We start from the raw sequence: 24,747 nt of genomic DNA, 5'->3' as shown, positions 1-24,747 counted from the left end.
CAGGACTAAATACACACGGCCTATAATTATCTGTATGTAAGGAATGAATTCAGTCCCTGTATGTGTCTCCTCCAGTTCTATCCAGTAAGAGGACAACACCAGAGAGATGTCCCCGTCCTCTTCTCCCACAGGACTGTAAACAAGAAGATCCCGATGTTCCTCAGGATGTGTTTCCTCCAGCTCTATCCAGTAAGAGATATCTACTCATGTACTTTCTGCACTAATTTTGTGTTTACATTTTTAGGTTTTCGGCTCTGGTTTTTTCAGCTGTATTTTCTTTGCTTCTGCTTCTTCTGCTGTTTGTTTCTAGTGCCTTCTCTATGTCGTTATGATGGCAACTCAAAGACCTGCAGAGGGTTCATGAATAATAATAATAATAATAATTTTATTCATTTATATAGCGCTATTAATTCCACAGCGCTTTACATACATTGGCAACACTGTCCCCATTGGGGCTCACAATCTAGAGTCCCTATCTGTATGTCTTTGGAGTGTGGGAGGAAACCGGAGCACCCGGAGGAAACCCACGCAAACACGGGGAGAACATACAAACTCCTTGCAGATAGTGTCCTTGGTGGGATTTGAACCCAGGACCCCAGCGCTGCAAGACTGCAGTGCTAACCACTGAGCCACCGTGCCGCCCGTGAATATCCTGTTTCCCCGAAAATACGACCTACACCAAAAATAAGCCATAGCATGATTTTGTGGGATTTTTTGAGAATGCTTGAAATATAAGCCCTACTCCAAGAATAAGGCTGGTTTCACACTACGTCTTTTTAACATCCGTTGAAAACGTTATTTTAGCGGAAGTACGGATCCAGTGCAAATGCGTTTTCATTTCAATGCATTTGCAATGGACTCGCGTTAACATCCGTTCACCTGCGTTTGCCTGCGTTATAGTGCGGATCCGGTGACTTGCAGTTTTTTAACATGTTTCAAAAACGCTACTTGTAGCGTTTTTGAGCTGCGTCAAAATACTGCAAGTCACCGGATCCTGACTAAACAGCACGCGAACGCAGGTGAACGCTGGCATGCTGATAGACAGGATCCTGCTTTTGTACTGAGCATGCCCAGAAAGTACTGAGCATGCCCAGAACCAGTCTCGCGTGATCTGTCTCTCTGTCCTCCTCCCTCCCTCACCCTCTCTCTCTCTATCTGTGTCTTTCCCCCTTCCTCCCCTCCCTCTCTCCCCCACCTGAGAGCTGCGGACACTCGTAACCAAGGTAAATATCGGGTAACCACTTCTCTTAGTTACCCGATGTTTACGTTGGTTACGCGTGCAGGCAGCCCTGCTCCTAGCAGCTGCAGACACTCGTAACCAAGATAAATATCGGGTATCCAAGGCCGATGTTTACCTTGGTTACCAGCGTCTGCAGCTGTCAGAAGCCGGCTCCCAGTCTAGTTCCCCTCACTCCCGATCACATGACTCCAATGCCCGCCCCTAAACATCCAGTGCAGGATCCTGCAAAATAACAGATGCGTTTGCATACGTTATTTGCTGTAAAAGCAGGATCCGTACTTCCGCTAAAATAACGTTTTCAACGGATGTTAAAAAGACGTAGTGTGAAACCAGCCTAAGCCCTAGTTACAGTCAGGAGTTGGAAGGAATCAAACTGCACAATTTCTGAGGAACCCCACTCTCTTATGGACTCCATCAGTTGTATTCTAAGGTTGATTGTTTAAGGACCTTTGAGGATTTCAAAGTCATGTGACATGATGAAACCAAAGGTCTCTTAATTGCAGGAGTCTAAAAGAACTCAACAGGACATAGACTGGCATTAGGGGAAAGGGAGAGCAACCTGGGAAATTTCACAGGCCCCCATTCTCCTAGCAGCCATAGTGTTTATATGCCAATTATAGGACTGCTTAAGGACCTTTTTAACATCATATCATGTGACCAAAGGCTGGTGTCTGTATCTGTTCATGCCAATTTTAACCAGCTTTGCCAGCTTGGGCAGAGCTTGGCCAGTACAAGGGTGTGATGCCACCGCTTCTCTAATTCATAACAAACTGCGATGTTCCCTATGCCAGAAATCTCACTTCAGTTCCTGATGTCATTTTTCAGTGTACATTGCCGGTCTTGATGAATTGGAGCGCTAATGTTTATCTGCACAGGCTGCAAGACCCTGCTACTTGCTTTGGCTACAAAACCTAAGGATGGGCCATCAATGTTACAGTCCCGGACAATCCCGTTAAATATCCGGCATCTGTCTAACTATTTTATGTTCGTCTTTGAAAAAAATTTCTTTGAAATTGTCTATGTTGTGGATCAATGTTACAAGGAGATTTTTGCAGGTTTTGCCAACTGTCATGGCGGCGTCAGGATCTGTGTAATTTATAGATTCTGGTACTCTGCATGTTAACTTCTCTGATGTCTTTGAGCAGCACAGGGAGACGCAGGCTTCGAACTACAGGCTTGGGTAGGCTAGTAAGAGTTATTCTCTGCTGGGTTGCTTGTTATAGTCTTTGATCACATACTGTAGAGGAGAAAGTATCTATCGCTCCCCTTCTGTATATGCTGGCTGGACTATTCCATTAATGCAAGCTATAGGTTACCTATACTGGTCTGGTGAGGTGTTGAGATCCAGACTTACGGGTGGTTGTTGTGTATTATTGCTGTGAGCTGTTATGGTGTTAACCCTTGTTGTCTTTTTGTTGCTGCCTTTCTGCATTTCCATCATATTCCTGCCCCTTCCTTCCCCGGGGGATAACAGATTAGATCTGGTCAGGAGAATAGTAAGGCACGGGACTCAGGCATCTCAATCTTCAGGGGTAATCAAGAGGTTAGGAACAGTTTAGGGTCCCCTAGCGTGAGGGACAGTATAGGAGCCCCCTGTCCCTCATTATCCTGCAGTCATATTGTGACAATCAATCAGATTATTTACTGTAGCACATTCCAGAGAACTGGTGCTAGTAATGGGAGATTCAAAGTAACGAAGAAGTAACTCTTAGATAGGGATGGGAGATCCCGATTTTTAAAGATTGGGGATCGTACCGATCACATAGTGATTGAGTGCACAATGCCGATCACGAGCTTTCCTGGAAAGCTCGTGTTACAGATCGGTCAATATCGGGACCAGGGGCTGTAAAAAGAAAGCACAATAATAAAATATAAAACTTTATGATCATACTTACTGGTCACATGACTATGACGTTTTCAAAGGTCCTCTTAACTTCCGGGGGTATTCACTGCACTGCTCGTCACTTGGCAGTTATCGGCTGTTTTTGGCCGTGTTCGTGGTGATATCAGGGTTCACCCGAGTCCATGGCTCATAGACTCGATTGCACTTTGACTGTCACTGAGCGAGTGTCACATCGCATCACGGCGCTCAATCTCCAGACAGCAGCGGGTCGGCTGCATGTCATTCCATGCAGCTGAAGCGCTCCTGTCCTGAGATCAGTCAGTGCGGGGTGATGCCCATGCAATACGCCAGTGCAATCATCCCCTCATTGTCCGCCTGCTTCTTGCTCTGTACAGAGCGATGTAGCAGAGCTGACAATGCTCTCTGCTTCTCGCTATGTTTAGACTGTGTCTGTACAGAGTGATGAAGCTGACAATGCTCTACTTGTGGATTACGTCGAACTAAGGATTTTTTTTTTCATTATAAAGATGGATCCTCTAAATTTTTTTTGTTATATTTCTAAAAAAACCCTTTTTTCTGTGTTTTTTTTTAATTTTTTTTACTGTTTAATAGAAATTCATGGTGGCCATGTCTAATTTGGCGTGACACCGTGAATTTCGGGCTTCGTACCATCTGAGAATACAAAGCTGGTATTAATCGCTTTATTACCCAGCGTGCCACCACCACCAGGGCCACTGAATGAGACGGGTAAAGCGTCTGGAAAAGGCGCTAAGGAGCAATGCGCTATCTCCAGGGGCAGCGGCGGGCTGCCGAGAATCCCAGCCCCCAGCTGACTGGCTGTCATTGACTGGCAATCAAAATATAGCGAGAGCCCATGCATTTTTTTTTTTATTTTTTTTTTTTTAAATAATTAAAAAAAAAATAATAATGGGCTTCCCTGTATGTTGATTGCCAGTCAGGTAAAGCCAGGCAGATGGAGTGGAGGTGGCAGCCCGTAGCCATCTGCTTCGTCTGTGCAGAGTAACAAAAATACCGCGGAGCACTACGGTATTTTTTAAAATCATTTATTTTTATACAACTATATATTGTGTACATTTTATTTATAAAAAAAAAATAAATAAATAAAAATATATATACACACAGCTTTGGCAAAAGTTAAGAGCCAACTGCAAAATTTTCAGTTTTTCTGATTTTTCTCTTTATAGGTACCGTATTTTTGACTTTATAAGATGCACCCCAAATTTAGAGATAAAAAAAGGTAAAAAAAAAAAAAAGGGTGCGTCTTATACTCCGGTGTTGTCTTACAGGAGAGGGGCAGCAGCAATGGTGGAGGGGGCTCACAGGAGGCAGAGGTTGTGCTGGCAGGCGCAGCGGCGTCAGTTGCTGCAGGCGTGGCGCCGTCAGTGGTGGCAGGCGTGGCGGGTCAGTGGTGGCAGGTGCGGCGGCATCCGTGGCAGCAGGTGCGGCGGGTCAGTGGCGGCGGCGGGTCAGTGGTGCAGTAGGCCGGTGCGTTGAGTGTCCCAGTGTCTCCACGGTCGCGTTTCAAATGATGGTGCCTGGAGCAGCGCATGCGCAGATGGAGCTCTTGTCCAAGGGCTTAATCTGCGCACGTGCTGACTCCATAAGCAGCGCGTGCAGAGATGGAGTCTTCATCTAAGACCTAATCATAAATCCTACCCATAAAATTAATTTTATTAGTTATAATATTTAAAAAGTCAAAAGGACATTCGGCCAAACAAACACACAGTGTGTGTGTAGTGCGGAGTATACACACTTGGTGAAGAGGTACTCCAGGGCTACAGCGAATATCTGGTTAAATATCCCAACTCGTACAGTTCTAAAATTCAGATAACACGTGTCTGGTGCAAAATCCTTAGCCCTACGCGTTTCCCCCCACTTGTAGTTTGGGGTTCATCAGGGGATCAGGTAATGACAGCCGGGTGCTGAATCTCTTCCAGTTGTCCATATAGCCACCTATATGGGAAAGCGGAAAACTCATAAGCCTCTAAATCTATCCCAAATAGGAAACATTGTGCCCAGAATCATACTGTCTTACCCATAGGAATCCCGTCTGTCCGTTTTCTGTGTCCCAGCTGGTTAGTTAAAGGGGTTATCCGGCTTATTTTGATTTTTTTTTTATTATTTCCCTATTGGGCTACATTAGGGCAGGTAAGTAGATACAGACCACTTACCTGCCCTGCTGTCAGCCCCTCTCCCCCGGCTCAGAGCGGTAATGTGACCGCTCCTGCCGTGATTTTGCTGCTTCCGGTCATTTCATGTCAACATGGGCACGGCCATGTTGACATGCAAATCTGGGAACAGCATGTTTCCGCCCTGCTGGGCGGGTACAGTGCATGAGTCCCCGCCCCCTTCCCTGCACCCTCCCACACATTCCCCCGCACCCATGCTCTCCCCGCAACCTCCCCCTGCACTGCTGTGGGACCCGTGAGCTGAGGGGAGGGGCCTGCCTGCGGCTGCCGTGGTGTCACCGCCAGCACCGGGCCCCCTACTCAGGATCGCACATTCAAATGTACCGGCATCACAGATCACAGATGCCGATATATTTGAAAGCATGGTGCTGGAGTCTCCGCCTTGTTTCCCTGCAATCTCCCCTGTATTCCCCTGCACCCTACCCACATTCTTACTCTCCACTGCCACTGCTGTGGGGCCTGTGAGGTGGGGGGAGGGCAGTGTCACCGCAAGCACCGGGCCCCCTGCTCAGGATCGCGCTTCAAATGTAGCGGCATCACAGTGATAAGAGGGAGCGCAGCGCTTCTTCTCATCACTGTTCCGCTGTCTGTGTCTGACAGTTCAGTGCAGCGGTGACGTCACTACTGTGCTGATATGTCCAGACCAGACAGCGTGCGAACGTGCAGGAGCGGCGGTGACCGAGGAGGGGTAAGTTTGTATTCCCTACATGTGTTCCCTATGGGGGTAGGGGGGGGGGTCGGTGCAGAACGATGGTGGGGGGGTCGGTACAGAGCGCCGTGTGTGTGTGTGTGTGTGTGTGTGTGTGGTGGGGGGGTTACAGAGCTCTATGTGTGTGTGGTGTGCAGAGCCCTAAGTGTGTGTGCGGACTCTGCACCGATGTGTGTGCGGTGCAGAGCCATATGTGTGTGTGGGGGTGCAGAGCCCGATGTGTGTCTGCGGTGCAGAGCCCTATTGTGTGTGGGGTGCAGAGTCCGATGTGGGGCTGTTTTTTGCAATGCTGTAGTGATAACAGGTCAGGTGCTGGGGCAGAATACTGACAGGGAATGTGTGTGCTGGGGGCGGGGCTGGACACTGGGGTGGGGCTGGACACTGAGGTCGGGCGGTGCCAGCTGTGACTGGGAGGTGTGGCACAGGAAGTGGTCAGTTTGCTGGAGCTGAATGTAAACAAAGAGCTGCAGAGAATAAAGGGTGAATTCAAGAGGAACAAAAGTTAGAAAACAAAAAATAACAATGCAGGGGTGATTTATATGACAATACAGCTCAGATTAGTGTAACAAAAATTTTTGAGTTTATGTCGGACAACTCCTTTAACCTGAGTGCAGCAAGTGGATACCTTTTCTCTCTGTGCTGTGGCGCGCGCTCAGTCCAGTAGGTTTTTAAAGGGAACCATATGCTGACTTCCGGTAGAGGCAGCCATGTGGTAATTACCAACCACGTGGTTCCTGTAGTGATCAGTGCGTCCCCTGGATCCAGCCTGGTATCCAGGGAGGATCATGTGACGTCAGGGGAGGAGTAAATGCCATGGGTCCACATCACTGCGTGTGACCCATCAGAAACGAGCCCGCCTCCCCTCGCACGTCCCCGCGCCCCCAGGGGAAAGGCTAGTCGCACGTACGCTGGAACACAACCTGCGTCCCAGCACAGGCACAGACAGAACGCCCACACAGAGGGCAGGGCGGAGGTGGGGAGCGGGCACACGTCCCCCGACAGCCACGCATAACATCGTCACACTGCAGGGGGCTGGGTGCCGATCACGTGGTCCATCAGGCCATAGGATCCACCTCACAGTACTGCTCCGTAGAGGGGAGGATCAGATGACAGACTGGGCAGGAGTTAACCCTTAGTGCACAATAAGTGCCTCAACATGTATCCAGCAGCATCTCTCCAATTGAGGCACAGCAAAAGCTGAAACAAGATACAGCAAGCCTCAATAGTATAAAAATAGATCGGGAAACTCATATAGTAGACTGCCACCAGAGTATTACGGCTCCCTCCTAGTATGACTATAGAGTAAAGCACTATCGCATAATAAAGGGACCATATATAGGTCCTAAATTGACTGATATTCAGAGTATTTGGGGGAAGCCTGATGATCTCCTATCAAGGTAATCTATATATAGGAGATGATTAATATATGTGGGCAAGACAGAAATGACCTCCGCCTCTCCCCACCTCCGCCCTGCCCTCTGTGTGGGTGTTCTGTCTGTGCCTGTGCTGGGACGCAGGTTGCGTTCCAGCGTACGTGCGACGGGCCTGCCCCCGGGGGGCGCGGGGACGTGCGAGAAGAGGCGGGCTCGTTTCTGATGGGTCACACGCAGTGATGTGAACCCATGGCATTTACTCCTCCCCTGACGTCACATGATCCTCCCTGGATACCAGGCTGGATCCAGGGGACGCACTGATCACTATAGGAACCACGTGGTGGGTAATTACCACATGGCTACCTCTACCGGAAGTCAGCATATGGTTCCCTTTAAAGACCTGCTGGACTGAGCGCACTCCGCAGCACAGAGAGACCAGGTATCCACCTGCTGCACTCAGGTTAACTAACCAGCTGGGACACAGTAAACGGACAGACGGGATCCCTGTGGGTAAGACAGTATGATTCTGGGCACAATGTTTCCTATTTGGGATAGATTTAGAGGCTTATGAGTTTTCCTCTTTCCCTTATAGGTGGCTATTTGGACAACTGGAAGCGATTCAGCTCCCGGCTGTCATTACCTGATCCCCTGATGAACCCCAAACTACAAGTGGGGGGAAACGCGTAGGGCTAAGGATTTTTGCACAAGACACGTGTTATCTGAATTTTAGAACTGTACGGGTTGGGATATTTAACCAGTTATTCGCTGTAGCCCTGGAGGGCTACCAACCAATAGTAGGCTGGGTTCTTCCCACTAACCATTTTTGTATACTGAGTATTTGTATGCGACTGATATTAGATCATCTATATCTGTTTTAAATTCATACTGTATCAGACAGCTACTCTAGTTTGATATCTATCTATATGGGCTGTAATTTTACATGCTGGGAAACCTGGTCTGTATGCTGGAGGCTCGCTCCTAGATACAATTTGTACTGGATTGGAGTTACATTTAAAACTCTAACAGTGATACGTTTTTTCCCATACGCTATCAGTTAATTTACGTGTGTCCGGTATTTATGCTTGATCTATTTGCACTTTGAACCTTTTTGATAATTGGTGGTAGAATGTTTTGAGGTAGTTAGGAACAGAGAGGGTGAGCCGACGTGGAATGGGGGCACCACTAAATTAGGGTGCTTAAAGCCCCATTGCTAGGCAGGACTGAGAGGAGGGATAGACAGCAGTCCTGGTACCCAACCTAAAATATCCTTTAATATTTTGACCTTAGGCTCCCCCACTATCTTCCTATACCTCTTCACCAAGTGTGTATCCTCCGCACTACACACACACTGTGTGTTTGTTTGGCCGAATGTCCTTTTGACTTTTTAAATATTATAACTAATAAAATTGATTTTATGGGTAGCATTTATGATTTGTTTTCTTCAGCGCTCCATTGGGAGACCCAGACGATTGGGTGTATAGCTACTGCCTCCGGAGGTCACACAAAGCATTACACTAAAAAGTGTAAGGCCCCTCCCCTTCTGGCTATACACCCCCCGTGGGATCACGGGATGCTCAGTTTTCAAGCTTTGTGCGAAGGAGGTCAGACATCCACGCATAGCTCCACTGTTTAGTCAGCAGTAGCTGCTGACTATATGGGATGGAAGAAAAGAGGGCCCATATAGGGTCCCCAGCATGCTCCCTTCTCACCCCACTTGCGGTTTGTTAAGGTTGAGGTACCCATTGCGGGTACGGAGGCTGGAGCCCACATGCTGCTTTCCTTCCCCATCCCCCTGAGGGGCTCTGTGGAAGTGGGATCTTACCGGCCCCCAAACCCTGAGGCCGGGCTCCATCCACAGACCCAGAGACCCTGCTGGAGGAGCTGAGTACCGTCAGGGACAAGGCCCTGCAACATTCAGGTACTCTGTGTCCCCGCACAGACAGGCCACGCACACTCCAGACTTGCTGGGTGTGCTAGTGCGCCGGGGGCAGTAGCGCTGCGCGCTCGGGTTAGAGTCACTGCAGCTTAGCTGAGTGATTTTATGTGTTGGGAACTACCGCGCCGGCCGCTCCGGGAGCGGCGGCGCGGCTGGGACTTGTAGTGCGCCGGGGACTCGCGCTGACCGCGCTTTTACGGCGGCAACGCTCATAAATCTAGTCCCCGGCTTTTGCGGCCTAGCTCCGCTTCGTTCCCGCCCCCACCCTGTCAATCAGGGAAAGGGAGAGACGCTGTTCTATAGTCAGCGCCGAGGGCTGGAGTCTTATTTACATACTCCAGCCCTCTCACTGGGCACAGTGGGGACGCAAGTTTCCCGCTCTTGGTCTCAACACGCCCAGGGCCCGCCCCTCTCCACAGGACGCCGGCAGCCATTCCTGCATGCTGTCTGGCTGGAGAACGGACACAGGCTCTGGGGGACTCAGACAAGGGGCTCTGGCGACCACACACCCGCGTTTATGCGGGCGGTAAGCTGCACATAAGTGCTGGCCCCACTAGTGCCACAGTGTTATTTGGTGCACTTTTTCCCTGTACCATATATATATTTATATTGCACTGTACAGTCGCTTCTTGGCTTATACCCTATATTGCTCAGTCCAGGCCAGTTACTCAGACCATGGACACTGCTGTGTCTATGCTCCCCGGTCCCCCTCAGTTGGAACTAATCCGTACTTCAAGGGGGTCCCAGGCATCACAGGCTGAAGACTCTGACTTGGATGACAGTCCCAGGCAGCCTAAGCGGCCTCGCTGGGAAAGACCCTCGACGTCATCACACTGGTCAGGGTCTCAGCGAGAAGAGTCTCTGTATGAGGAGACAGAGGTGGGTGATCAGGAATCTAATCCTGACACCGCTCTCAATCTAGATACCCCTGATGGTGACGCTATGGTAAATGACCTTATAGCGGCCATCAATAGACTGTTGGATATTTCTCCCCCAGCCCCTTCAGCAGAGGAGGCAGCTGCACAGCAGGAGAAGTTCCATTTCCGGTATCCCAAGCGTAAATTGAGTACTTTTCTGGACCACTCTGATTTCAGAGAATCAGTCCAGAAACATCATGCTTATCCAGACAAGCGTTTCTCCAAACGTCTTAAGGATACACGTTATCCCTTTCCCCCTGACGTGGTCAAACGCTGGACCCAGTGTCCAAAGGTGGATCCCCCAATATCCAGGCTTGCGGCTAGATCCATAGTTGCAGTGGAGGATGGGGCTTCACTTAAAGATGCCAATGACAGACAGATGGACCTTTGGTTGAAATCTGTCTATGAAGCTATCGGCGCGTCGTTTGCTCCAGCATTCGCGGCCGTGTGGGCACTCCAAGCTATTTCAGCTGGTCTGGCACAGGTGGACTCTATCATACGTCCAGCAGTGCCGCGAGTGGCGTCCTTAACTACGCAAATGTCTGCGTTTGCGACCTACGCTATCAATGCGGTACTGGACTCTACGAGCCGTACCTCAATGGCGTCCGCCAACTCTGTGGTTTTGCGCAGAGCCTTGTGGTTAAAGGAATGGAAAGCAGATTCTGCTTCCAAGAAATGTTTAACCAGCTTGCCACTATCTGGAGACAGACTGTTTGGTGAGCAATTGGCTGAAATCATTAAACAGTCCAAGGGTAAGGACTCCTCCTTACCCCAGCCCAGATCAAGCAAACCTCAACAGAGGAAGTGGCAGTCGAGGTTTCGGTCCTTTCGAGGCTCGGGCAAGCCCCAATTCTCCTCGTCCAAAGGGACTCAGAAGGAGCAAAGGAGCTCAGATGCCTGGCGGGCTCACTCACGCCCCAAGAAAGCAACCGGAGGAACCGCTTCCAAGCCGGCTGCCTCATGACTTTCGGCCTCCTCGCTCCGCATCCTCGGTCGGTGGCAGGCTCTCCCGCTTTTGCGACATTTGGCTGCCACAGGTCAAGGACCGGTGGGTAACAGACATTTTGTCTCACGGGTACAGGATAGAGTTCAGTTCTCGTCCTCCGCCTCGGTTCTTCAGAACTTCCCCACATCCCGACCGAGCAGATGCCCTTCTGCAGGCGGTGGGCTCTCTAAGAGCAGAAGGAGTGGTGATCCCTGTTCCTCTTCAGGAACAAGGGCAAGGTTTTTACTCCAATCTCTTTGTGGTGCCAAAAAAAGGACGGCTCATTCCGTCCTGTTCTGGACCTAAAACTGCTCAACAAGCATGTGAACGCCAGGCGGTTCCGGATGGAATCCCTCCGCTCCGTCATTGCCTCAATGTCTCAAGGAGATTTCCTTGCATCGATAGACATCAAAGATGCTTATCTCCACGTGCCGATTGCTACAGAGCACCAACGCTTTCTACGTTTCGTGATAGGAGACGACCATCTTCAATTCGTAGCTCTGCCATTTGGTCTGGCGACAGCCCCACGGGTTTTCACCAAGGTCATGGCGGCAGTGGTAGCAATCTTGCACTCTCAGGGACACTCGGTGATCCCTTACTTAGACGATCTGCTTGTAAAAGCACCCTCTCAAGAGGCATGCCAACTCAGCCTGAATGTTGCGCTGGAGACTCTCCAGACTTTCGGGTGGATCATCAACTTTTCAAAGTCCAATCTGTCACCGACCCAATCACTAACGTATCTTGGCATGGAGTTTCATACTCTCTCAGCGATAGTGAAACTTCCGCTGGACAAGCAGCGGTCACTACAGACAGGGGTGCAGTCTCTCCTTCAAGGTCAGTCGCACCCCTTAAGGCGCCTCATGCACTTCCTAGGGAAGATGGTGGCAGCAATGGAGGCAGTCAGGGCCGGCTCCAGGTTTTTGTGGGCCCCGGGCGGAAGAGTCCCAGTGGGCCCCATCCACACACAGACACCGATACGAACATATACATATTTAAAGACAAACTCACAAAAATACATATAAACAGACAAATATATACAGTCATATACACTTACAGACACACACACACACACACAAGTCTGCTGCATACAGACAAACACATACAGCTCTGCTACATACAGACAAACGCACACACAAACTCTGCTACATACAGACAAACACATACAACTCTGCTACATACAGACAAACACACAACTCTGCTACATACAGACAAACACATACAACTCTGCTACATACAGACAAACACATACAACTCTGCTACATACAGACAAACACATACAACTCTGCTACATACAGACAAACACATACAACTCTGCTACATACAGACAAACACATACAACTCTGCTACATACAGACAAACACATACAACTCTGCTACATACAGACAAACACATACAACTCTGCTACATACAGACAAACACATACAACTCTGCTACATACAGACAAACACATACAACTCTGCTACATACAGACAAACACATACAACTCTGCTACATACAGACAAACACATACAACTCTGCTACATACAGACAAACACATACAACTCTGCTACATACAGACAAACACACACAACTCTGCTACATACAGACAAACACACACAACTCTGCTACATACAGACAAACACATACAACTCTGCTACATACAGACAAACACATACAACTCTGCTACATACAGACAAACACATACAACTCTGCTACATACAGACAAACACATACAACTCTGCTACATACAGACAAACACACACAACTCTGCTACATACAGACAAACACATACAACTCTGCTACATACAGACAAACACATACAACTCTGCTACATACAGACAAACACATACAACTCTGCTACATACAGACAAACACATACAACTCTGCTACATACAGACAAACACATACAACTCTGCTACATACAGACAAACACATACAACTCTGCTACAGACAAACACATACAACTCTGCTACATACAGACAAACACATACAACTCTGCTACATACAGACAAACACATACAACTCTGCTACATACAGACAAACACATACAACTCTGCTACATACAGACAAACACATACAACTCTGCTACATACAGACAAACACATACAACTCTGCTACATACAGACAAACACATACAACTCTGCTACATTCAGACAAATGCACACAACTCTGCTGCTCTGTGGGGCCCACACCCGCGGCTTGGCGGGGACAGCACCAGCGGCAGCACCCGCGGCTCGGCAGGGCCCACACCCGCGGCTCGGCGGGTACAGCACCCGCGGCACTGGCAGCACCCGCGGCTCGGCAGGGCCCACACCCGCGGCTCGGCGGGTGGGGGCATTGGCAGGGGCCAGGGCATACATCCAGGGGGTAGAAGCAGCTCACCGGGGCCTATAATGGGGAGGCGGGGAGGGCACTTACCCGATGGTCACGGTGGAGAGGGGGCCCACACAGCGCCGGACAGAAGCTCGCCTCCTTCATCTGTGGGACTGAGAAGGCGGTAGCTCCGCCCACAGGTGAAATTCAAACGAGGATGTCTGCGCGCCTTAAAGTGACGGCGCCGCAGATTGCTGCCGAGGACTGCGGTCCCCGGAACTCGGCCGGGGACCGCAGAACTGTAAAGGCGAGTGGGCCCCGGCCAAGGGACAGGAGAACTGACGAGGCCGAGTGGGCCCCCCCCGGCTCTCCAGGGCCCCGGCATTTGCCCGGGTTTGCCGGGTGCTGACGCCGGCCCTGGAGGCAGTCCCGTTTGCGCAGTTTCATCTGCGCCCACTTCAGTGGGACATTCTCCGCCAATGGGACGGAAAGTCAACATCCCTGGACAGGGAAGTCTCCCTTTCCCAGACGGCCAAGGACTCTCTGCAATGGTGGCTTCTTCCCACCTCATTATCACAGGGAAGATCCTTCCTACCCCCATCCTGGGCAGTAGTCACGACAGACGCGAGTCTGTCAGGGTGGGGAGCAGTTTTTCTCCACCACAGGGCTCAGGGTACGTGGACTCAGCAGGAGTCCACCCTTCAGATCAATGTTCTGGAAATCAGGGCAGTGTATCTGGCCCTACTAGCCTTCCAGCAGTGGCTGGAAGGAAAGCAGATCCGAATTCAGTCGGACAACTCCACAGCGGTGGCATACATCAACCACCAAGGAGGGACACGCAGTCGGCAAGCCTTCCAGGAAGTCCGGCGGATTCTGATGTGGGTGGAGGACAGAGCATCCACCATATCCGCGGTTCACATCCCGGGCGTGGAAAACTGGGAAGCAGACTTCCTCAGTCGCCAGGGTATGGACGCAGGGGAGTGGTCCCTTCACCCGGACGTGTTTCAGGAAATCTGTTGCCGCTGGGGGGTGCCGGACGTCGACTTAATGGCGTCTCGGCACAACAACAAGGTCCCGACCTTCATGGCGCGGTCTCGCGATCAAAGTGCTCTGGCGGTAGACGCCTTGGTGCAAGATTGGTCGCAGTTCCGGCTCCCTTATGTGTTTCCACCTCTGGCACTCTTGCCCAGAGTGCTACGCAAGATCAGATCCGATTGCAGCCGCGTCATACTCGTCGCTCCAGACTGGCCGAGGAGGTCGTGGTACCCGGATCTGTGGCATCTCACGGTCGGCCAACCGTGTGCACTACCAGACCGACCAGACTTACTGTCCCAAGGGCCGTTTTTCCATCGGAATTCTGCGGCCCTGAACCTGACTGTGTGGCCATTGAGTCCTGGATCCTAGCGTCTTCAGGATTATCCCAAGGGGTCGTTGCCACCATGAGACAGGCTAGGAAGCCCACGTCTGCTAAGATCTACCACAGAACGTGGAAGATATTCTTATCCTGGTGCTCTGCTCAGGGAGTGTCTCCCTGGCCATTTGCATTGCCTACTTTTCTTTCTTTCCTGCAATCTGGGTTAGAAAAAGGTTTGTCGCTCGGCTCCCTTAAAGGGCAAGTCTCGGCGCTATCCGTCTTTTTTCAGAAGCGTCTAGCACGACTTTCTAAGGTGCGCACGTTCCTGCAGGGGGTTTGTCATATCGTACCCCCGTACAAGCGGCCGTTAGATCCATGGGATCTGAACAGGGTACTAGTTGCCCTCCAGAAGCCGCCCTTCGAGCCTCTGAGGGATGTTTCACTTTCTCGACTATCACAGAAAGTGGCTTTTCTGGTAGCGATCACATCTCTTCGGAGAGTGTCTGAGCTAGCAGCACTGTCATCCAAGGCTCCTTTCCTGGTCTTACACCAGGACAAGGTAGTGCTGCGCCCCATTCAGGAGTTTCTCCCTAAGGTGGTATCCTCTTTTCATCTAAATCAGGATATCTCCTTGCCTTCCTTTTGTCCTCATGCAGTTCATCGGTATGAGAAGGATTTACATTTGTTAGATCTGGTGAGAGCACTCAGAATCTACATTTCCCGCACGGCGCCCCTGCGCCGCTCCGATGCACTCTTTGTCCTTGTCGCTGGTAAGCGCAAAGGGTCGCAGGCTTCCAAAGCCACCCTGGCTCGATGGATCAAAGAACCAATTCTTGAAGCCTACCGTTCTGCTGGGCTTCCGGTTCTTTCAGGACTAAAGGCCCACTCAACCAGAGCCGTGGGTGCGTCCTGGGCATTACGACACCAGGCTACGGCTCAACAGGTGTGCCAGGCAGCTACCTGGTCGAGTCTGCACACTTTCACCAAACATTATCAGGTGCATACCTATGCTTCGGCGGACGCCAGCCTAGGTAGAAGAGTCCTGCAGGCGGCAGTTGCCTCCCCATAGGGGAGGGCTGTCTTGCAGCTCTAACATGAGGTATTTCTTTACCCACCCAGGGACTGCTTTTGGACGTCCCAATCGTCTGGGTCTCCCAATGGAGCGCCGAAGAAGAAGGGAATTTTGTTACTTACCGTAAATTCCTTTTCTTCTAGCTCCTATTGGGAGACCCAGCACCCGCCCTGTTGTCCTTCGGGATTTTTGGGTTTTTTTGGATACACATGTTGTTCATGTTGAACGGTTTTCAGTTCTCCGATGTTACTTCGGAGTGAATTTGTTTAAACCAGTTATTGGCTTTCCTCCTTCTTGCTTTAGCACTAAAACTGAGCATCCCGTGATCCCACGGGGGGTGTATAGCCAGAAGGGGAGGGGCCTTACACTTTTTAGTGTAATGCTTTGTGTGACCTCCGGAGGCAGTAGCTATACACCCAATCGTCTGGGTCTCCCAATAGGAGCTAGAAGAAAAGGAATTTACGGTAAGTAACAAAATTCCCTTCTTTTCTCAGATAAAGTACCCTTCTATACGGTTTTGGTCTATTTTTCATCTAAGACCTCCATCTGTGCACGAGCTGACTCCTGCCGCCATCATTTGAAACTGGGACCACGAACATACTGGAAAACCAGCCGCACAGAGTGGCAGCCAGCAGGCCACCCGCACAGAGAAGCAGTCGGCATCGACCGGCACCCATCTGCCGCCTGCACACAGGCACCTGGCGGCCGCCCGCCCGCACACAGGTACCCTGCTGCTGCCTGCACGCAGCCACAGGCACCCGGCCGCCTGATTGCACCTGATCGCCGCACAGACAGGCCCCCCAGGTAGATATATTCGGATTTTAAGACGCACCCCTCATTTTCTTCCCAAATTTTTGGGAGGAAAAGTGCGTCTTATAATCCGAAAAATACGGTATATTTTTGAGTAAAATGTAAATTGTTGTAAAATAAATACAAAATGTTTTGGTTGGAAATTCGGACACGTTGTCAGTAGTTTATAGAATAAAAGAACAATTTACATTTTACTCAAAAATATAAAGAAAAAAATAAGAAAAACTGAAAATTTTGCAGTGATCTTTTTAATTTTTGCCACAGCTGTGTGTGTGTGTGTGTGTGTGTGTATATATATATATATATATATATACAGTTAGGTCCAGAAATATTTGGACAGTGACACAATTTTCGCGAGTTGGGCTCTGCATGCCACCACATTGGATTTGAAATGAAACCTCTACAACAGAATTCAAGTGCAGACTGTAACGCTTAATTTGAAGGTTTGAACAAAAATATCTGATAGAAATTGTAGGAATTATACACATTTCTTTACAAACACTCCACATTTTAGGAGGTGAAAAGTAATTGGACAAAAAAACCAAACCCAAACAAAATATTTTTATTTTCAATATTTTGTTGCAAATCCTTTGGAGGCAATCACTGCCTTAAGTCTGGAACCCATGGACATCACCAAACGCTGGGTTTCCTCCTTCTTAATGCTTTGCCAGGCTTTTACAGCCGCAGCCTTCAGGTCTTGCTTGTTTGTGGGTCTTTCCGTCTTAAGTCTGGATTTGAGCAAGTGAAATGCATGCTCAATTGGGTTAAGATCTGGTGATTGACTTGGCCATTGCAGAATGTTCCACTTTTTTGCACTCATGAACTCCTGGGTAGCTTTGGCTGTATGTTTGGGGTCATTGTCCATCTGTACTATGAAGCGCCGTCCGATCAACTTTGCGGCATTTGGCTGAATCTGGGCTGAAAGTATATCCCGGTACACTTCAGAATTCATCTGGCTACTCTTGTCTGCGGTTATGTCATCAATAAACACAAGTGACCCAGTGCCATTGAAAGCCATGCATGCCCATGCCATCACGTTGCCTCCACCATGTTTTACAGAGGATGTGATGTGCCTTGGATCATGTGCCGTTCCCTTTCTTCTCCAAACTTTTTTCTTCCCATCATTCTGGTACAGGTTGATCTTTGTCTCATCTGTCCATAGAATACTTTTCCAGAACTGAGCTGGCTTCATGAGGTGTTTTTCAGCAAATTTAACTCTGGCCTGTCTATTTTTGGAATTGATGAATGGTTTGCATCTAGATGTGAACCCTTTGTATTTACTTTCATGGAGTCTTCTCTTTACTGTTGACTTAGAGACAGATACACCTACTTCACTGAGAGTGTTCTGGACTTCAGTTGATGTTGTGAATGGGTTCTTCTTCACCAAAAAAAGTATGCGGCGATCATCCACCACTGTTGTCATCCGTGGACGCCCAGGCCTTTTTGAGTTCCCAAGCTCACCAGTCAATTCCTTTTTTCTCAGAATGTACCCGACTGTTGATTTTGCTACTCCAAGCATGTCTGCTATCTCTCTGATGGATTTTTTCTTTTTTTTCAGCCTCAGGATGTTCTGCTTCACCTCAATTGAGAGTTCCTTAGACCGCATGTTGTCTGGTCACAGCAACAGCTTCCAAATGCAAAACCACACACCTGTAATCAACCCCAGACCTTTTAACTACTTCATTGATTACAGGTTAACGAGGGAGACGCCTTCAGAGTTAATTGCAGCCCTTAGAGTCCCTTGTCCAATTACTTTTGGTCCCTTGAAAAAGAGGAGGCTATGCATTACAAAGCTATGATTCCTAAACCCTTTCTCCGATTTGGATGTGAAAACTCTCATATTGCAGCTGGGAGTGTGCACTTTCAGCCCATATTATACATATAATTGTATTTCTGAACATGTTTTTGTAAACAGCTAAAATAACAAAACTTGTGTCACTGTCCAAATATTTCTGGACCTAACTGTATATATATATATATACATACATATATATATGTATGTATAAAAATAAATGATTGAAAAAATGACGTACATAAAGCAGATGGCTACGGGCTGTCACCCACATCTGCCTGGCTTTATTTTGGCTGGCAATCAAAATACAGGGAAGCCCTTTATTTAAAAAAAAAATATTTTTTTTTGCCAAAAAAAAATGACGTGGGTTTCGCCATATGTTTGTATGCTAGCCTTGTACAGCAGACAGGTACGGGCTGCCCCCAACCTTTAGCTGCCTATCTGTACCTGGCTGGGAACCAAAAATATAGGAAAGTCATTTTTTTAATTATTTCATGAAATAATTTAAAAAAAAAAATTGATGTGTGCTTCGCACAATTTTTGTGTCCAGCCAGGCACAACTAGGCAGCTGGGGATTGAAATCTTCAGCGCAGGGTGGCCCAAGCTTCCCCCACCCCCCCGCTGCAAATTGCAGTCTGCAGCCACCTCAGAAAATAGCGCTTTCGTAGAGGCGCCATCTTCTGGCGCTGTATCAACTCGTCCAGCGGCCCTGATGGCAGGTTACAGGCTATGTAATAAGGGGTTAATACCGGCTTTGTTTTACCAGCTGGTGTTAAACCCAAGATTCTTAATGTCACGCAAGTTTAAGCCGGCCATTAAGAATCTCCAATAAAGGGTTAAAAAAAAAAAGACACCAGACAGAGAAAAACATTACTTTATTAGAAATAAATACACAGACACACTTAGGGACTCCATCTTTTACTCCCTCTCACCCCTCCACGATCCTGGTCTTCTGTCACTGATCTAGCTCTGCTATATCAGAATGCACGGGGGGGAGGAAGAACGCTGCTGCTGCTGCTCCCGCACTGTCTAATCACTCAATGAGTGATCAGAGGCTGCAGGTTAGTAAGCGGTAATGTCACCGTTGCCACCATTGCCATAGTAACCTAACGAACGGGTTACTATACTATAGTAACGGTGATCTCTGATTACCTTATTCCCAGCGCCACTATTCATCACCGGCTGTGGCAGCCAATCCCTGCATGTGGGCTGACTGTGTAAATAGCGCCAAGATGCAGGGAGGGGGAGCCGAGCATGTACCTGAGCATCTCGCCGGTACACAGCGGTCGCCGAGTTTACAGAGTACTGAGATGCTCGGGCAAGCACCATGTACCGGCGAGCATGCTGACACTACAGGACCTTTGCACGATGTCATAATCCTGTGACCCAGTCTGTAGCCAATGAGATAATACAACATTCCCACGTGACTGATCACATGGCTATGATGTCACAAAAGGTCCTTTGGTTACTGGGAGAACACCGCGATGATCGTACTCAGAAGCAGCAGGAGACAGAGTGCAGGATACGTTCGGGACCTGTAAGTAATGTTTATTATTAACTGTATTCTTTATTTTAAAGCCCCCCAACACCCCGCCCCATCCCATAACTGTAAAGTCCAAGATCGGTGATCGTACGCAAGATCGTGTTATCTCGATCCCGATCTACAAAATGATCCTACGAGTCTCCCCGATCCCGACCATCGGGGGGATCACTCATCACTATTCTAAAGGCCCCTTTACATGCAGCGACATCGCTAACGAGATATCGCTGGGGTCACGGAATTTGTGACGCACATCCAGCGTCGTTAGCGCCGTCGTTGCGAGTGACACGAGCGACCGCTAACGATCCCAAGTTCCGCAAATATAGTTGATTGTTGACACGTTGTTTCTTTCCCAAATATCGTTGCACTTTTGGGACGCAGGTTGTTTGTCGTTCCTGAGGCAGCACACATCTCTACATGTGACGCCCCGGGAACGACTAACAGCGTTCCTGCATCCTCCGTCAATGAGGTTGGAGTGACGGTTATGCAGCTGCTCTCCGCCCCTCCGCTTCTATTGGTGGCCTGCTGTGTGACGTCGCTGTGACGCCACACGAACCTCCCCCTTAGAAAAGAGGTTGTTCGCTGGCCATAGCGACGTTGTTAGTAAGGTATGTGCGTGTGATTCGCACTACCGATATTGTCCGCCACGGGCAGTGATTTGCCCGTGACACACGCACGACGGGGGCGGGTGCGATCGCTAGCGATGTCGCTGCGTGTAAAGCAGCCTTTAGATGTCGAAATTGGACAACAGATTCAGAATACATTTTTTCTAATTTAATTTCTGATGTTATGGTTCAAAAAAATGTACTTTCAAGATATCATTAAAAAATAATAACATTGTGTTTATTTTTAGCAGATGACTGTATTGAGAGTTCAGATGGAAATCTATTATCTTCAGAATTTAAAACAGAAGATCAAAGTATCACACATGATACATATGAAGAGCATGCTGTTGTCCCAAATATACCTCCAGTCCTTCCTCAGAAAGCTTCATCATCAGATCTTTTCAAACAAGTCAAAAATTCTGATTTATCACAGATTTGTAAGCAAAACAAAAGTTACAGAAGGGATGTGGAACATGAAACGGCTCCTATAAGGGTGAAGCCATTTTCATGCCCAGAATGTGGAAAATGTTTTATTCAGAAATCAAACCTTGTTCGGCATCAAAAGTCTCACACTGGGGAGAAGCCGTTTTCCTGTTCAGAATGTGGGAAATGTTTTAATTGGAAATCAAAACTTGTTGTGCATCAAAGATGTCACACAGGGGAGAAGCCATTTTCATGTTCAGAATGTGGGAAATGTTTTACTCAGAAAATAACCCTTGCTAACCATCAAAAATATCACACAGGGGAGAAGCCATTTTCATGTTCAGAATGTGGAAAATGTTTTATTCAGAAATCGCATCTTGTTATGCATAAGAAAAATCACACTGGGGCGAAGCCATTTTTATGCTTGGAATGTGGTAAATGTTTTACTAGTAAATCAAGTCTTGTTGACCATGGAAAACGTCACACAGGGGAGAAGCCATTTTCATGTTCAGAATGTGGGAAATGTTTTAATTGGAAATCAGAACTTGTTAGGCATCAAAGATCTCATACAGGGGAGAAGCCATTTTCATGTTCAGACTGTGGGAAATGTTTTAATTGGAAATCAGAACTTGTTATGCATCAAAGATCTCACACAGGGGAGAAGCCATTTTCATGTTCAGAATGTGGGAAATGTTTTAATTTTAAATCAGATTTTGTTGTGCATCAAAGATCTCACACAGGGGAGAAGCCATTTTTATGTTCAGAATGTGGGAAATGTTTTATTCGGAATTCAAGTCTTCTTCAGCATCAAAGATCTCACACCGGGGAGAAGCCATTTTTATGTTCAGAATGTGGGAACTGTTTTAATTGGAAATCAGAACTTGTTGTGCATCAAAGATCTCACACAGGGGAGAAGCTATTTTCATGTTCAGAATGTGGGAAATGTTTTATGCGGAAATCAGAACTTGTTGTGCATCAAAGATGTCACACAGGGGAGAAGCCATTTTCATGTTCAGAATGTGGGAAATGTTTTAATTTTAAATCAGAATTTGTTGTGTATCAAAGATCTCACACAGGGGAGAAGCCATTTTTATGTTCAGAATGTGGGAAATGTTTTATGCGGAAATCAGAACTTGTTGTGCATCAAAGATGTCACACAGGGGAGAAGCCATTTTCTTGTTCAGAATGTGGGAAATGTTTTATTCAGAAATCGCATCTTGTTATGCATAAGAAAAATCACACTGGGGCGAAGCCATTTTTATGCTTGGAATGTGGTATATGTTTTACTAGTAAATCAAGTCTTGTTGACCATGGAAAACATCACACAGGGGAGAAGCCATTTTCATGTTCAGAATGTGGGAAATGTTTTAATTGGAAATCAGAACTTGTTAGGCATCAAAGATCTCATACAGGGGAGAAGGTATTTTCATGTTCAGACTGTGGGAAATGTTTTATTCTGAAATCAAACCTTGTTCAGCATCAAAGGACTCACACTGGGGAGAAGCCATTTTCATGTTCAGACTGTGGGAAATGTTTTATTCTGAAATCAAACCTTGTTCACCATCAAAGGACTCACACTGGGGAGAAGCCATTTTCATGTTCAGAGTGTGGGAAATGTTTTATTCAAAAATCACAACTTGTAGTGCATCAAAGATCTCACACAGGGGAGAAGCTGTTTTCATGCTCAGAATGTGGTAAATGTTTTACTAGGAAATCAGGTCTTGTTTACCATCAAAAAAATCACACAAAATAAACCATTTTTATGTTCTGAATGTGGCAAATGTAATTCTCAGAAATCACATCTTGTTAAACATCTTAAGAAGCCGCACAGGGCAGGAACACCTTTTTCATGTTGTGAATAATTGAAATGTTTAACTGGTAAATCAAGTCTTGCCCACATCACAAAACCAACAGAGCGGAGCAGCCATTTTTGCTTTCAGAATTTGCCAAATGTTTTTATCATTAATCAGGTTCTGTTGTCAGATGAGTCACACGGCAGAAGCCATCATGATGTACCATAATTCAAAGGGTTTTATTTTTAAATCGGCTACAGTTCCATGAGTAATAAATTGTGAGAAAAAGAACCATTTTCTTCTTCTTTTTTTTAATGAAATTATTGGGTTTTTTTTAACCATAAGCTACACCTAGGTTTTGAAGGAGGAATATAGGGAAAAAAATAACACAAAAAATGTGGTCATGAAGCACTGTTATGGGTAGGATCTGCTGCTGACACTGTTACGGGGATAACATCCCCCAATTCTGTACTAATGTCCTCCATACTGGGACCCTTCCAGGTATATTTGTCTCCCATACTCGGATATAGGTCTTTCATCCTGGTATATATGTTGCCCATCTTTATCCCATCCTGGTATATATGAGCCCCATCCTGTTATATATGGATCTTTTGTCTTAGTATATATGTCCCTGTAACAGGGTGAAAATGTACATAAGATAAACTTGTATGTTTGTTAATGAAGTAATGTATATTTATGCTATAACTTAAATGGCCACTAGTTGTCACTAGAGGGCAGGCACACTGCTAGACAGTAAGGGGTTACATTAGGTTTCCCTGGTAACATAAACAGAGACAGTTAAAATATCAGTTAGGATCTGGAGACTGCACGAGCAAGAAGAGAGTGACAGGAAGAAGGCTGAAAGAGAGGGAGAAGGTTGTTGAACTCCTGTGTTCTGGACAAATAGGATTGCCTGTTGTTTTCATTGGACTCCTACTTCCCTGATGAGGGGAATTCATCTGAGCAAACTTTTCTCCAGAAAGTGCTTGGATAAGGTCATCTAAGAGTGAATCAGAAGCAGTCTGAGGGAGACCGACACCATCTTGGATGGAAGACTTTTGTGAGTAGCAACTGACCTGAGACCAATCGGTGTACTAATAGTCAGTTAGGGACAGAAAGATAGGAAGAGGACACATTGAAGGAAGACTATTCTTTGAAAGACTGTTCGCTGACAAGGAGCTGTGCTTGCTTGTTTATCTGGAGGCATTTGCTCTGACCCGATATTTATCAGAAGTTAAGCTGTGTTGTGCTGATAATAACAGACTATTCTGCCTTTGCTTCATCACACTGTCTGGGGCAGTGAGGTACAGAGTATTGCATAGAGGTACATGTACATAAATTCACTTGTTTCTTACTGTATATGCGAAGTTGGCCAGGTACCCTGATTGAATTGTAAAGATAAGGGGAGGTGGGTGTAAGATTATATCCTTGGAGGGATCATGTGCTGTTATCTGTAGTAGTGCACTAGGGTAAGCCCCATTTATAGATAGGGGAGGGAGTGGTATAGCAGGGGGGAAAAAATATAGTCTAGTTCTACTCTACAGACCAACACTTGAAGCCCTCCAAGTTGCATAAATTGTTATTGTTTATTCCGGGCTGTTGTGGCCCATAAGTTGTAAGAGAACTGTTTTTTTAAATATTTTTTAGACTTATAAAGAAAACTGTTATTCACCATCTTTGTGTCCCTGGGTTTTCTATAGTGCCATCCAGGGCCGGCGTCAGCACGCGGCATACCCGGGCAAATGCCAGGGTCCTGGAGAGCTGGGGGGCCCACTCGGCCTCGTCAGTTCTGCTGCCCCCGGGCCGAGTTCCGGGGACCGCAGTCCTTGGCACTGGAAACTGTGGCTGCCGGC

General features: G+C 47.6%; 1 protein-coding gene and 1 long non-coding RNA gene across 2 annotated transcripts in view; one reads left to right on the top strand and one right to left on the bottom strand.

Annotated features, from left to right (window-relative positions):
- The window catches only part of LOC142258754 (uncharacterized), a 350,179-nt gene that overhangs the window by 76,085 nt on the left and 249,347 nt on the right, over window positions 1–24,747 (bottom strand). The gene's annotated exons all lie outside the window — the stretch shown is intronic.
- Window positions 48–24,394, top strand: LOC142258756 (uncharacterized; the record flags this gene model as incomplete). The annotated part of the gene is made up of 2 exons (XM_075331360.1): window positions 48–189; window positions 20,927–24,394. Coding segments are annotated over 2 exons (2,070 nt in total), but the record flags the coding sequence as incomplete, so codon positions are not given.

The sequence above is a fragment of the Anomaloglossus baeobatrachus genome (genome assembly GCF_048569485.1).
Source record: "Anomaloglossus baeobatrachus isolate aAnoBae1 chromosome 5 unlocalized genomic scaffold, aAnoBae1.hap1 SUPER_5_unloc_1, whole genome shotgun sequence".
In the NCBI taxonomy this organism is placed as follows: Eukaryota; Metazoa; Chordata; class Amphibia; order Anura; family Aromobatidae; genus Anomaloglossus; species Anomaloglossus baeobatrachus.
This window is presented reverse-complemented; position numbering and strand designations above follow the sequence as displayed.